Source organism: Neolamprologus brichardi, chromosome 12, assembly GCF_056152115.1.
Source record: "Neolamprologus brichardi isolate AB-2024 chromosome 12, ASM5615211v1, whole genome shotgun sequence".
Lineage (NCBI taxonomy): Eukaryota > Metazoa > Chordata > Actinopteri > Cichliformes > Cichlidae > Neolamprologus > Neolamprologus brichardi.
Genome location: NC_142115.1, coordinates 14111140 through 14126697, shown reverse-complemented (window position 1 = coordinate 14126697; position 15558 = coordinate 14111140). Strand labels below are relative to the sequence as shown.

The 15558-nt window shown below is 42.6% G+C and overlaps 3 protein-coding genes across 4 annotated transcripts in view; 2 read left to right on the top strand and 1 right to left on the bottom strand.

Annotated features, from left to right (window-relative positions):
- Nucleotides 1–158: 158 nt before the first annotated feature.
- Nucleotides 159–5477, bottom strand: bag4 (BAG cochaperone 4). 2 transcript variants are annotated; one of them, XM_006805874.3, is made up of 5 exons: nt 5174–5477; nt 3050–3169; nt 2647–2877; nt 2184–2453; nt 159–1881 (listed from the first exon to the last, which is right to left on the bottom strand). In XM_006805874.3, exons 3-5 carry the CDS (start codon nt 2872–2874, stop codon nt 1426–1428), a joined length of 954 nt encoding a protein of 317 aa, XP_006805937.1. In that variant the 5' UTR covers nt 2875–2877; nt 3050–3169; nt 5174–5477; the 3' UTR covers nt 159–1425. The 2 variants fall into 2 exon arrangements, with proteins under 2 accessions (XP_006805937.1, XP_006805936.1); XM_006805873.3 differs by lacking the exon at nt 5174–5477 and adding an exon at nt 3676–5151.
- lsm1 (LSM1, U6 small nuclear RNA associated) lies at nt 4312–7038 on the top strand. Its single transcript, XM_006805876.3, has 4 exons — nt 4312–4604; nt 4755–4823; nt 4980–5095; nt 6435–7038. The coding sequence occupies exons 1-4, from the start codon at nt 4559–4561 to the stop codon at nt 6603–6605; spliced, it is 402 nt and encodes a 133-aa protein (XP_006805939.1). The 5' UTR covers nt 4312–4558; the 3' UTR covers nt 6606–7038.
- Nucleotides 7039–8643: 1605 nt separating this feature from the next.
- grk5l (G protein-coupled receptor kinase 5 like) overlaps nt 8644–15558 on the top strand; it is a 32734-nt gene continuing 25819 nt past the window's right edge. Inside the window, exon 1 of the mRNA XM_006805872.2 lies at nt 8644–9140. Coding sequence (XP_006805935.1) covers nt 9089–9140 — 52 coding nt within the window. The 5' untranslated portion in view covers nt 8644–9088. The remainder of the gene's footprint in view (nt 9141–15558) is intronic.

The following is a 15558-nucleotide window of genomic DNA, read 5'->3' as shown; positions in this document are numbered from 1 at the left end:
TGTTTGGTAAAGGCAAAGCAAAAACTAATTTGATCAAGAGTTAAAAAAAAAATATACTGACATTTAATCATTTTTCTGCCCCCCCATTTCACTTGTGATCTTTTTACCGTTTATCAGGCAAAATTTACCCATCCTATGTTGGAAACATGCATTACATCTAAAACTACACAGCGAGCTGCATTTGAGCAGAAGGGGAAATAAACACACAGAAAATGATTTTCTTTTCCATGCAAACCTTGTGATATTTTTATATTTTTTTTCTCCTAATTATATAAAACCATCCTCTTAAATATGGCACTTTTTGCTAAAACACATCAAGAATGTCTGAGGAGGGAAAAACAAAACAAAACATACACACACAACATAATGGACAGTGACGCGCACACAAAAATCTGTTTGATATAAACATAGATTTTCGTCCTCATTATCAAAAGGACAGAAAGAAAAACATTTAATCCAACCTTGTCCTTCAGCGTAAAACATGACTGAAAATGTTCAAGTAGAGATTTCAGTTTTATATATATTTGAATGTTCAAAGATGGAGAAAAGGAACAGCTTGTCCAGTCATACTTAATCAAGTCTTTATCAGTGAGTGAAGTGAAACACATGGCATTCATATGTAGGTCTGATTCTAGGTCTTCATCAAAAAAGATGAAATAATTGGGAACAGCAATCTTCTGGGGGATTTTCACTAATCTGCTACACTCAAGGCCCAGTTCTGAGCTCTGAGATATCATGATTGTATCAAGTGCCTATCTGACATTACAGTGCATGCAGGGCTTAAACTGAGTGAGAAAAAAAAGAAAAGACAAAAGAAATCACTGCACCTACAGAGGCAGAGGCATGGAGAGGTACATGGCTATGGACAAAATGCATTTACTCTATTAGGTGAAAGCACAATTTCCTGATCATGCAAAGGGACCGTGAGATGAAACGACAGCCTGCTAAAGAAGTGCAAGAGCTGATACACTTTGGATCAGACTGAAACTGACCCACATTCCTGAGGGACAGCGTGATGATAATCTGCGTCATGAGTCAGAGACAACAGAGAGCTGCAATGTGGCACTACACAAGTTCATCTTCCAGTGACTCGCTCCTGCTTTTGCAGCTGATAGAGTCACTCACTGAGGCTGACGCAGATAACCATGAGCTTTCACGTCTAATACCACCATACCTTTTATACCAGCATTATTAGGCTTCAAAGTTTGATTCCACGTGCCAGTAACTGCTGTGTCTTTTTCTTTGGTCCATGCCACCTTTCACAGGTGTTCTATAGTAACATGGTGGTGGGAAGAAAAGAAAAGAAAAAAAAATACAAAAAAAACCCTACAACACTGGTCAGCAAAAGAAGACAAGAACCTGAACATGTCCATGGAAGATCAGGAAGATGAAAACAAAGTGACCCACAAGCAGAACAAGTCCAGCTCAGAAAGCTTTCTTTTCCAGCTGGTCCAGAATGGCCTGGATTCTCTGTACAGCCTCCTTTCGGGCTTGCCGGACACTCTCCTGTCCCTGAGTCTCCACAGAGTCTAGCACCAGCAGCTCTTTGGTAAGCAGTTCCTCCAGACAACGATAACTCTTGTCTGTTTTTTTGCCAACAAACTCATCAACGTCTTCCTGAAGCAGCAGTACTCTGGCCATGACCTGCTGGACCTTAGCCAGACTGGGGTTATCGCTCAGGGGCTGAGGTGCAGCCTGACTTAGAGTTGATGCTGGAACCGAAGGCGGGGCCTCAGCTTGTGAAGCATTAGGATCACCTCTCCCAGTTTTATACATTTGTGGAGGAGAACTTATTTCAGTAGGATTACCACCGAGGGGATTCGGGGATGGTGCTGGCTTCGGTTTAGGTCCCACCGGTGGGGCGCGTTGGTGCTGTTGGTCCTACAGTAACACAAGAGTTTTTAAAAATATTGTGTTTAAAATGTTTGATAATATAAGGATACAGGCTATAAACTGACTCAAATAAATATACCTTAGCAAAAATTTGGTATTTAATTTTTAGAAAATCTAATCCCCCCAAAAACAGATGCTATCCACCCAGAATAGATGCGTGATTACAGAAAACAAAGTGCAATGGCTGTTCTAGTTTTACAGTTCATCATGACAGTTGTAATACATTGTGAAACACAGATGTGCACACAAAGAGAAAAAAAAAAAAAAAAAAAGCCTCTTAAGATGCTTACCTTGGGCTGGTACGGTGGAGGAGCACCTGTTCCAGTTCCTGGCCACGCTGGAGGATGTGGTGGACGGACTGGATTCCCATAATGGTTTTGTGGAGGCTGTTGCCCCGGCGGCCATGGCTGCTGTGAGGGTACATATGGACCAGAGTGTCCCCATGCGTCAGCCTGCTGGCTGGGATGAAGTGACTGGCCAGTTGGGTATGGGGGATTTGGAGGCAATGCATGGGCACTCTCATTGTAGTGAGGGTACGGTCCGGGAGGATATCCAGGACCCTGAGAGCAGAAATAAGACAAATGTCTCACATTCAGAAAAAGTTTCTTTTGCGTTTAAAAAAAAAAAAAAAAAAGCCATCCGTTTTTAGATTAAAAACAAAAACAAAATTACACTGTATAATATACCTCATTTGTAAGACTTTATTTAAACTATTGTTATATTTGAACACTGTGTGCGCTTAAATGCACCAACCCCTTGGCAGTGTGGCCCAGGATAGTGATGATGTTGGTGTTGAGAATGAGGCTGTCCAGAAGACCCACTGCTTTGCTCTGCATGGCAGCCTTGGTTAGGATAAGAACCCGGAGCCGGTCTTTGAGGGTCAGCACAGTAGAAAGGGTTAGATGGGTGGAAACCACTTGTTGAATACTGACTCTGTGCTGGACTGTAGACTCCATGGCCGTTTGGATAACCACCAGGCATTACCTATGTGAAAGACACAAGAAGGGGACCTAGTTATTTAAAATAAAAAGTATAAATCCATCAGAGATACAACAACTTTGACAAGATAGATGTTAATATGAAAATGTAAGCATAAATCCACTAACCCAACCTTAGAGTTAGAGGTACTGGTTATGCTGCATCTGTATAGCCATACCTGTGGATTGTACTGTGGTTGAACATCTGATCCAGAGGGATAGGTATTTGCATAGTGCCCTGTGGAATGAGACTGAGGATACCAGTAGTGTGGAGGGTAGCCTGGATACTGAGGAGCATCCTGCAAATACAGTCACAAAGCATGGTTGGCACCAGAGTACTTACAAGTAGACACTGGTATGACACAAAACTACACCTTCAACGTCACACAACCAATCCCAGGACAAACAATAACTGTGCAAACAGGGACATTGATTCATCTGCCTGCGGAACCAGTTATGCAAAATCCTTAAGAAAAACTGACCGGAAATAAAAGGGCCCAACATGTCACAAGAAAGACACAAAATACTGACTCATTCTTTCAAACACGTGGAGTCTTATTAACAGTGGCGTCACGTCAAAATTAACGTAAAAGTCCCGGAAAACAGCTGAACTCTGTCCTTAGCCGTTACTATTACATAATGCTAGTTAGCTCAGTTAGCCACGCCGCTAGCATAGACAGAGCTTTGTACGAGCTGGCTGAAAATGATCTCGGCCACAAATTCACGCTTTTCTCTAAGGTTTAAAGACACTAAAAGAGAGTGTGAATACCACGAGAATATGTCTGAGCTATGCCCACTTACTTACCATACTGTTATTCCAGTTCCCGTGATTATTTCCCGAGTTGCAAGTCGAGGGCCAGCCGGGTTTCAGATTGGACTGCATTTGATAATGATGATGCTTGGACTAAGCGCTCTTATCGGCAGCCGCCCTGTCATCTATCATTGTGGGGGGGAAACAAATCTGCAGCGAGCCTCACGTTACTTATCGGATGTGTCAGGTCGTCTGAAACGCCAGCAGCAATGTTGTCGTTTTCCTATACAAGTGCGGACCCCTTGGTTGAAGTCGGGAAACGACTGAATGACGTGAGCGCCCCTGTGCTGCGCCTTTAATAGCGAGCGCTGCTAAACCTACAGAGGTCTCACTCCGCCAGATTTTTTCTGACCAACGTTTGGACGGAGAAAGTAACGCCAGGGTCTACCCTCATTACACTAGCTATAAATTTATAATATGATTTTAAGACGTTAAACGTCTATTTTTCTGGGCGTATTTCAACAAAAATATACATTTATTTACATAATGCACGGCGTTTTGAATTGTTCCGGCTCTGTGACCGTTGTTGTGTAAATACGATCTTTGCCGACGCATGCGCGCCAGTAGACGTTATTAGCCAATGAGGGGAAAGGTCATAAAAATAACATTTTAAAAACATTAACTGCTATTTTAATCTTCAAAACCCCCCGATGCCTGAAGTTATATTTATTTAAAGATGTATTTTTTTAAAGGGCCGTTCCTGCGTGTTAGAAATGTAGTGAATGGCCAGTACACGAAGGGTTAAATGCTTACAGGAAGTTCATCCCTGGCGTGTATAAAGACGCTTCCTGTGCTAATTTTGTGAGAAACATGTATTGAAACATTAATGGCTTGACGGTATATACAGATACAAGACTCAAATAAGCAGCAGCACAAGATGAACTACGTACCAGGGACGGCAAGCCTCATTGACGACATCGATAGTAAGTTGGAGGAGTGATTTGATGGAGCTGATTTGGTTTAAAAAGAAACAATCGTTTCAAGATGTGCAGCATCGTGTCCGACGCAATCTGGATCATCTGCAGCGGGTTTAAATTGTCATTTAACTTGCTCCTCTTGTTTGTATTCGGCAGAGAAGCACCTGGTGCTGCTCCGAGATGGAAGAACATTGATTGGTTACCTGAGAAGCATTGATCAGTTTGGTAAAACTCTTTTAATTATATCCATCTTTAGTATTGTTTTTCTGAGTCGGGTCACTGCATTGGTTACAGCAGGCTCAGTTTATCTGTCATTATGATTCCCATGATCGGGTCTCTTCTTTTCTGCTCTTTATTTACCCCGGTTCTTTTGTCCTCCAGCCAATTTAGTTTTTCACCAGACAGTTGAGCGCATTCACGTGGGAAAAAAGTTTGGTGACATCCCCAGAGGAATATTCATCGTGAGAGGAGAAAATGTGGTGCTGCTTGGAGAGATAGTAAGTAGACATAATCTCGTTTTCACTTTGGTTTTTGAAATGGTCAGAAGGATGCAAAGTAAAGACATTGTTACTTACATTTCCTTATGTCCTTCACACACTGCATTGATACAGTTGTGAGAGTAGGGGTTGACATAAATGGTGGCTAAGGGTCCTCGGGCTGGAGCTTATCCCAGTTGACACAGAGTGAGATCTGGCCTTTCTCACAGAGATGCACAGCCATTCGTGGGCCAATTTAGAATCGCCGATTAACCTAACATGCTTATCTTTGGACTGAGATAGGAAGCCGAAGAACCCTCGCCAGGCTTTCTGGCACAAACAGATGCCAGAAAGACTGGCGGGCTGAGAAACTCCTTCCTAAGAGGCAACAGTGCAAGCTGCTGATGCATCCTTAACATCTGACTCTCCTTAATCATGCTTGTCTGATGTACGTCAACAGCCAAGGTGACGCATTACAGGGACACTGCTGTGACACAGGACCTTCAAGGCCAGTACACTGAGCAAAAGTGATTCATGAACTCTTCTTACTGTTATTCCTACCTAATGCTTGACAGCAGTACTCTGCTGTTAAAGGGATCCACATCATGCTGTAACAATACAGCATGTCATGATGTAAAACTGCTTCAGTCATAGCAGAGGCTCGACAGCACCTGTACTCTGATCTGCTTCTCAGCGCTTAAGATGTTGCTGCCTTTTGTGACATTTGCCTGATGATTAGGTTCATTTGATTGTTAATTTATTTCTGTTCTGAAATGCTGATTGAAATGGAACGGCAGTGATTAACTACTTGGTGCCTTTTGGTGAGCTTGCATCTGGCAAACGATGACAGTAAGCTGACATCAAATCCTGTGTCATATCAGAAATGATATTGAAGCACAAAACGGCGCACAGTCTCAGCATACGACATCTTCTGCACACATTCATTTATGTATAGTTTTAAGAAAATGTTTGTCAAGCATGAATAAACAGCATTTCTGTTCATGCTGCTTATTATCGGAAAGCAGTTTGTGATTGATGGTTGGCATGAACCATGCAGTCTTCTTGAAGACTTGCAGATGTTTCATGCCTTTAGTTCTAGGAAGTGGCAGGTGTGCAACCTGTCCTCCTTAACTGGAAAAAGAAAATGGCTTTCCACATTATTTGTGTTCGATAAAGACACTTGTTTGCTTCATTAGTGTAATCAGATTGTTTGTCAATAATCAAATTTTTGATCAGGTATTTTATTAGTAATAATTCAAAGTTACAGAACATCCAGTAATTCCAATTAAAATGTGTTCAGTCGTATTATCTGAGTGTTTCAGGCCTGTGCAAGATGTGACACGGTCTCTTGTCGTTGCAGGACATGGATAAGCCCTGTGACACGGTGCTGCAGCAAGTCTCCATTGAAGAGATCTTGGAGGAGCAGCGGCTGCAGCAGCAAGCCAAACAGGAGACAGAGAAAGTCAAAATGCAGGTCCTGAAGGACAGAGGCCTGTCCATACCCAAAGCTGACAACCTAGATGAATACTAACAGCCTAGTTGCCGTGGGCCTCTTTCTCAGTTGGCATTGGACTGACAAGTTTGAAGTTGAACCTGAGAGCTCATGGGAGCCTGACTTTTTGTTTTTAAGTGGGGAGAACATACCATTATGAGTCAATCTACTGTGATGTACTGTATCGATTTAATTTGAGTTTTGTAAGGGGGGTGTCAAGTCAAAGTTTAAAAAAAACAACTTTTTTTTTCTCTCTGAAATCACTATGTTGACCATTAAGAATCAATAGCACTTTGTATTCTTTCATCATGTGGCGAATGTTTAAATAATGTGGAACTGCTATTGAGAGGGGGGAGACTATGTGCTTTGCCCCATTAAAGAGTTTAATTTTTCATGATGGAAGCTCTACTTGGGTGGGAGAGGTGTCATGCATTAAAGGGATGTGAAGCTCGTCACTTTGGGTCAATCAGGGCCCGGTGCCCTCTTTTATGATGGCGCCACAGACACCACCAAGCAGATTAGCCGCTGCAATGTGACATCAAACCGGACACTTGTGCATTTGTTATGTGAGGAAATGCCATAATTCATTGTGGTAATTGCACTTAGGCAGGCAGCATATTGGTGCATCAGGCTGCCCCACGTCCTGTTTATATAAATGAGAGCCCGTCCGCACACTGAGAAATCGATCCTATCTGCCTTCAGCGGTCAATAAGCTTGTTAATCGTTTTGACTGATCCATCGTGGCTTCTGTGAAACGGGGCAGCCGCGAGATTGTACTCGCTCCTAAACGAGTTATCCTCGTGCCACATGATTAAGCACTTCCGGTGGCAGTTTCATGTATTTTTCTTCCTTTCGTTTTATTTTATACTATGAACCCAGAGCCTGACAGCCTACAAGCCATAAAAGTTTCCACATATCAAGTCTTATTATATAAAGTGCAGTTTCCGGTGAAACTTCAGCGTAAAGTGCTTGTCTTCCGGAGGAGGGCAGAGGACCCCACACGAAGGTTTGTCGGTAACGTTAATCTCGAAGCAAACGCTACAGTGGACACTTGGACTGACTCGACCTGATTTCTTCACTAGATCTTTTTTTCTTTATACACTCCTGCCTCCATTTCACCAGCAAACGCTCATAAAGTTGTAAAAACAATAATACAGCAACTGCGGGCTGATGATGATGTAAACAATTTTTTTTAAATATGAAGAAGCGAGTCATTTGTAAAAAAAAATTAACAGAGCTGTATAAGTTAACGGTTTGAATCATATGTCTGATTCAATGTCCTGTCGGACATTGCTTTAAAATGTTTGACAGATTTGTTATTATTTTAAGTAAAAATGCGATTTAAAACGGGCCTTTTTCGTTTATTTTGGAGCAGTAAATGGCAGTGTATTTTTGCTCGTCCTCAGCTATGCCAGAAGCTCATCTGTGGAGATGTTTAGAGAGAATTACAGTTTAATTACAAAGATAACCCTTCTAAAATTTGGATTTGCTCCTTGCTGTCATAAATCCTTTGAAAATCCTTACCTTAGAAAATTTGAGGATTCCTCGCGAAACGGCCAATCACCTGGCATTCAGTTGTTATTTATTTAGATATTTTCAAAGACGAAATGCTTGTTTAGCTTTGTTGATTCGCGAAAGTGATCCATAACGTTATGCACACCAGTTCTCGTATGTAGTTTAAAATTGAACTACAGAGGGCGACTTTACCTCTTACCCTTTTCATCTTTACTGCCACTAGGAGCACCTGTGCTTGCGTTACTGGGACAGAAATGGAATCACTTTGGCGGAAAGAAGCTCACTAGTTGTAGAAACTCTTGGGTATGAGATTCATGGCTACTCGAGGTGAAACGTGCGGGACCAAAGAAATGTGAATGTAGAATCCAGAAAAAGCATTTTATAAAATGTGTCGCTTCCTCCAGCGAGCCAGGCAGTTGTAGTGTGCTTTTATTTTGCAGACACCGTGGCCTAACTTCTGGTAGAGGCTGACTGTGTGACGCCGCTTAACTGAGAGGCCCAGCCTATTTTGATTACGCACCAACAGGGGAGGAGGGGGCCCGCTGATGTCCTCTCTCGTGCACTCAGCCAACCCCTGCTGCTGCTGCTGCTGTTGTAAGGTAAAGCTGGCGGTATCCTAGTGTACCCTTGTTAAGGATCCGCCGCCGAAAGAACCCGGTTTGCAGACATCGGATCTTCCAGAAATAATTATTTTATGCGTCGGGGAGATTTCCTACCCAAATTACGCATGGAATGGTTTTGGGGGGATTGGAGTAGAAATGCAGCGCCGCACTTCCAGCCCACAACAAGAACCATGCCCAGCTTACACTGCAAGCAAATTTATGACATCCTGTTTTATCCTTTACGACTTTGATATGAGTGAATTTTATTTGGATAGTGACCAGGAGTGAAGAAAAAGAAACGCATCGCACAGAGCTGAAGGACGCTGTATTCGCCGCAGACGTTTGTGTGCCGAGAAACCTCTACGTTTAGGATTTTTTTCTTTTTCTCTTTTTTTTTTCTTTTTGATGGAGCTGGAGAACATAGTAGCCAACACTGTACTGCTAAAAGCCAGAGAGGGTAAGTTGACACAAATAGTAAGCGGGCCTGCTTTTGTCATATTTTGAGCTGTGCAGGAAAAAAAAATAATCGTAAGGATGACGGCAGCCTGCAGACTGTGTGGCTCATTACGGCAGGTAAATCCTAAAGATGCAACAGAAAAAAAATCGGGAGGGGGGTGCTGTGCAGACAGTGCAGACAACATCAACGGAACACCGCGAAACTGCTCGTCTTGTAATCAGTGATAGACTCGAGTCAACCAAAATCCTTGCACATTTTGACAGATTGTATGCCCCCCCCCCCCAAATTATATATATATATCAATATATATGTTGGGGGACGGGGGTGGCAGGGGAGGGAGGATGGGAGGGTGGTCTGCCTCCCACATCCGCTTTCGCTGTCTGTGCATATGAAAGCGGCTCTTTCGCAACGTTATGCATGCTGGAGCAAACACTGACACGGGGAATAACTCCTTTCTAGAGGGGGAATAAAATGAGCTTAGGCTGGCTGACATTTGAACGGTGATCCGATGACGTGACTGGTGTTGAAATCTGTGTAAAGGGCCCCTGCGGAGAGACGGACTCTGGTTATCTGTGTAGAAAGAGTCAAATGTCTGAAAAGGCCAGTTGCAGCCCGACAGCACGGTCTGAAATATGAAGGCGCACGGTGTCATTAACAGTTCATTCTGAGGAAGACAGGGTTGCGCTGAGGGCACGAGGAAGGCCTGGAGGTAAACGCCGCGCACTGTGTGATGCATTGACCGTTTTGGTCGTTGGGGTCATGTGGGCACTTTTATTTCAGGTTTGGGGCCTGTGGGAAGTTACAAAACAAAATTCATTAGGTTTCGCCTCATAAGCCAAAATTAGGGAGTGTTTTGGTTGTGCAGCTAAAAACAGCAAGATAAATCCTGAGAGAAATAGCCATCCTTTTCCCTTATTCAGTCTGGGTAATGTCCAGAAACTTAAACAAAATGAAAACGGATTACATTTTGTCCTGAGTGTACCTGCTGTTGTGGGAATCAGCGGGGGTTTAAAAACTACCACTCACACTCATCCCACTTTATTGTCATGATTATTCTTTTTTTGTTTGCTTGTTTTTTGGAACTGGTTGCAACATTTTTCTGTCTTTCTGTAAATGCATCAAATCTTTTGCTTCAGTTTAAAATGACTCGGTGTATGTACAAGTGCAAGTGTACACAGGTCTGGTTGTAGGGAAGCTCATAGTTTGATGTGGCAAAAGCCTCTGCAGATTTGCAAGATGACGCAGGAAAAGACTTTGGTTCTCTCGCAGCTCCTTCCACGCGTGTTACAACGTTGGTACGTTTTTAAAATAAATGGGCTTCTTGCACATAGAGCTGGAATCGTTTCATAGGCACTAATAGAGTAATAAAATGAACCAGGATGGCGACATGCTGTCAAAATCCACACGAAGAATGTCTTCGCCCGTGGGTTGGACTGGACGTTTGTTTTATGGCAGCAGAACACGACTGGGCCGAGTGAATCAAGCTTCATGAATTAATAAGAGCAGTTAATGACCCATGACAGATCTCGCTTGTCCCAGCTGCTCCAATGGTGTGCATCTGCCCTGACTGTGTGTGCGCGCGTGTGTGGAGGAGAGAATAAGGCCTTATACAATTATTGGATGAGATGGATCTTTGAGTTAATAGCTGAAGCACGACTTTCTCGGCAGCTTGATCAATGCCTCTATAAATGTAGCTGTGTGGGACTGATTCAACAGTTGAATTGGAGCCGGCTGCAGTGCACACACTGAACAATTTCACAGGTTGTCGCGAGTGCATTATTGGTTGTATCGTCTAATGGTCTAAATCATTAGAGGTTTTGTATTACGTGATGCAGTGCCAAAGGCTATGCACATCCATGTCTGCTGCTGTTAATGCTGCTGCTTTCTGTGCATGCATGCATTTAAGCAAGGCACAGTACTGTACACACAGAGACTCGTTTTAGATCATGCACTAGCAACAGCGAGAGAATGCGAGTGGAGCAAAGCGAAGAGTGTTTTTTCCTGTTTGTTTATGCGAGCATATCTCCAGCCATGCCTGAACTGAGAGGCAAGCATCCTCTGTCTAAACTTCTCCAGCTACGGACAACAGGAAGACCCAGTTTACACTGCAGTCTTTGGCTTGTTTATGCCAGCATCCTCACACCCCCCAGATCAGTAAAACTGTGCAAGTGGGAGAAAAGAGGAGAAATAAGAAAGCTATTGATCTCCCCGGGCCAAGAGTGGCAAAACAGGCCTCGTGCCAGCCTCTTGTTGCTCTTTGACTCTTCAGTGTCAGCAATGGCTGCTCTGACGGTGCTGGTCTGGCATTTGCCACCAAGTTTGGTGAAGGCTCATCGTCGCTTATCAGTATTCAGAGATAATTTTGAGATTAGTAATTAGCTGGAAGATTGGAAACACTTTAGAAATGGAGGATTTCTAATCAAAAGAGTGCTCCATTTAATCACAGTAAAAAACCTAACTTGATTTCCACAAGAGGAATTTGTTTTCTTTTTTTTTTTAAAGAGAGGGGCTCTGACCATATTGGACCATTTTGTTAAGTGACCGCTGTCTTACATAAAGCTCAATGGTATAATACGCTATCAGTTTGATGCAGCCCATAAGCTATTTAATCAAATTGATTGTTACATAACAAACTGAGTGGGCTACTGCCATCCGAGCTCCATCTTCCTGTAGAGCTCCTCTCCGGTCTCTGCGGAAGATACTTTATGGATGATGAGTATGCGGTGAAATGAAACACTTCGATGGTCATCTGAGTATCATCTGACAGCGACAGCACTGCTTACTGTGTCAGAGCAGCAGGGGGAAACGCTGGTGCGCTGGCCTTAAAAGTTGTGATGTCTGTGTGAGTTTGTCAGCTGAGGAAATTGGGGCTTTACAACAGATTAAAAAGAACAAAGGCACTTAGGCCTGACAGGGCTCTTTGTTTCAGTGGGATCTGTTACACTGTGGCCTTTAATGTTATACATATAGCTGACATACAGTCAGAGCGAGCGAGCAGGTATAATATCAGAACATACTGTAGATTTATGTGTGTGATAGCCGATGAGGGGTGTGGGGCAAATTCCTTTGTTTAAATGTAACCTGAACTTAGCCGCTGTGACGCGAGCAGCATCGGTGCAGTAGACCCTTTGCTTATTGTGTGTGTGTGTTCACAAGCCTCTGTCTGCCTGCCTCCCCATTCACAACTCTTGCTGGCAGCAGTCGCAGATTCCAAGCCAGGCGAGTGAACGTCATCGGTTGTTTAAGTGAATGAGAGCAGGGGAAAAACTGCATTGCTGCATCCAGATGCCTTTCTTGAATTGTGGTAACAGAGCCCGGGCATTTAGTTTGGGCGACTAGACAGAATTCCACTCCGCTGCCTGTGGGCTTTCTCATTCGAGCTACAGCGTTTTTTGAATGTTGTAGTTACATAAGTAAAACTCCCGTTATATAAAAAATAAAAGCAGCTGAGGTGCTGTGGACGACTAAAAGTGATAGAAATACAGCAGGCGAGGATTTATTATTTAATCATCACTGAACTGAATTCTCAGTAAGCCTCCTTTCTGTAGCCTCTTAATTGAACTGGTAAATGTTTTGTATTGTTATGAAGTCACCATTGGTAATAACTAAGGAACGGCTACTACGTAAACCCAGAGAAACTACAGCTGAAATATGAAGAAAAACTCATTTCTTCACCGACCCAACTGCAGTAAAAACAAGCCCCAGTTTTTCCACGACGTTACTTGACTTTTACAATAAATTCATGTGTGATCTCATGCATGCTGTGGTGCACGTTCATGCTGGTTGCATAGAAAAGGGGACAGTCTATCACCATCTGAGACAAGACAGCGAAGTAAAACCACGGAAAACTTTTACAGTCCAGTTTCAGCTTAGTCATTAGGTAGATTGTCATCCTTTTACTGAGTTACTTTGTTGTGGTTAAATAGGCGATGGCATGTTCTATTGCAAAGGTTATGAACATGATAATAGTGCAAGCAATTGCACAGTTTCAGGTTACTGGTAACTTTTTGAAACATTACCCAAAGGAGGTGTATGTACATATGCAAACGCACGTTAAACACGGCTAGTAAGCGCTTGTCATTCTGCTGAGACGGCTTCCTCGCATAACTAAAACAGGTTATTATAGTAGTGAGAAGGCAGCCGTTGAGGGCAGCACAGGGGTGCAGTGGTTAGCAATGTCACCTCTCTCCAAGACAGTTTCTGGTTTTTAAACTGTTGGCCAGCTGGGAGCTTTCCGTGTGGAGTTTACATGTTCTCCCATGTGCCTGTGTGGGTTCTCCGGGTACTCTGGCTTCCTCCCGCTGTTGAGAGACACACTTGTTAGGTTAACAGGCCATTCTCAATTGGCTGCAGGTGTGGATGTGAGAGAGTGTGTTGTCGTTTGTCGGTGTTAGGCCTGTGATGGACTGGTGTGTGACTGTGGTGTACTGTGCGTCTTGCCCAGTGTCAGCTGGGATAGGCTCCAGCCCCCTCCCACGACCCTACTTTGATAAGCAGGTTAAAATAGATCGTGCTTGTGCATAAGTGAGAAGACAAACATGATTCACCTCAAATTTTCACAGATTTCTCAGATTTCACGTGTGAAAACAGCTTTACTGAGTAGATTGTGAAACAGTCCCAGGGACCTCTCACTACAACACAAAACTTCCTGAAGAGTGCTACCAGATGTGCTGATGTTATTTTTCAACCTAAGTATAAAAAAAAAAGTCCCTTGTCAAAAATGTAAATGTTTGAAAGGTTTTTGTAAGGAAGTATAACCATGAAAAACAACATAACAAAAAAGCAGTTCATTGGAAAGTACTGTTTTCATTCCTAGATAGTACACAGTTAAATTTGGGTTGCACAAAATTTGGATATTTAAAGCTGTAATTTGAATGGACGTCTGTCAGAGGACCTCCTTTTTTACACAGTACCTAATTATACATGACTTATTACAAAGCAAACACAGTCACAAATACATCATACTTAAAGTTAGTAATACCTTTTCTTTTTTCTTAGTGTTTCAGCTGTACATTTACTGTATTTACTTACTGATCATCAGTGGTAATTACCCTAGAATACACTAGAATTTACCGTATAACTGCCAGTAAATAATTTGTAATCGGTGGAGTGAAAGGAAAAGGGTTATGATATTATCGGGCGATCGTGGCTCAAGAGTTGGGCGTTCCTCTTCTAATCAGAAGGTTGCTGGTTCGAGCCCCGGTCGTTGTGTCCTTGGGCAAGACACTTTACCCGTTGCCTACTGGTGGTGGTCAGAGGGCCCGGTGGCGCCAGTGTCCGGCAGCCTCGTCTCTGTCAGTGCTGTGGCTACACTGTAGCTTGCCATCGTGAATGTGTGTGTGAATGGGTGGATGATTGTGTATAGTGTAAAGCGTCCTTAGGACCAAGTAAAGCGCTATACAAATACAGACCATTTACCATTATCAGCTATTTACGTAATCATTTAATCTTTTGTGACATTTTTAGGCAAACACCAAAAAAGTTTCTTTTTTTTTATTTTAGATTTACTCAATTAATCTACAAAAAGAAACATAGATAGATATAGAATAGAATAGAATAGAATAGAATAGCCACTTAAGTGTCATCCAGTTTAGTGCACATCACAACGAAATTTCTGTGCATTTACTCGCCGTCAGACTGTACAATATAAATCTAAAGGTATAAAAAAGGAATCTAGGATATGTACACGTAAGAATATAAGAGACATTTGTGTGTATTCACTGCTGTTAAGAAAAAACTGTTATATATATTAGGAAAAATGACTATATTGCATAGTAATAATAGCAGCAGAAAAATATAGTGTAAATTACCATTCCAGGTATGAAATTGCATTGCCCTAAATATACAGTCGCTGATTATTTTGATTATTAACTCAACATGGCTGTGTCTTAAATATCTGGAAGTCTCCAAAAGTTTGTCAGAGTCCCAGATTCAGCCTGCACTAAGCTCCGATTGGAGCATATTGCGTTTGAAACCAGTCCTACACATTTTTTAGGTTTTTTTGCTGCAGTTGTTTTCTTAAGAAGACAACTTAAAACTACATAGATTACTGGCTGATAAGAACTGATTAGTCATTGCTGCTAGGAGAGTTACAGTTAGTCTATTGTCTTTGCAAGAGATTTACAGAGGGTTGTGTGTGTGGGAGAGGAGGTTGGAGGGATGTCGGGGGTGGGTGCTTCAGCGTTCCATAGAACAGCAAACCTAAGCAAGTCCAGCTGCTGTCGTTACAACTCGCAAAATGTAGTGAAATGAGCTGCGCCTCCACTATCAAATGCACAACACTGATCTTTGTTGTTTGCACCTGCCAGCTAATGGTAATCTGAGTATGAGCACTATATTGCAGACTCTGTAGTTTCTGTTACGCACAAACTTTCTGCCCCGTTTTCATATAAACAAAAACATTTGCCTGGAGTGCTCC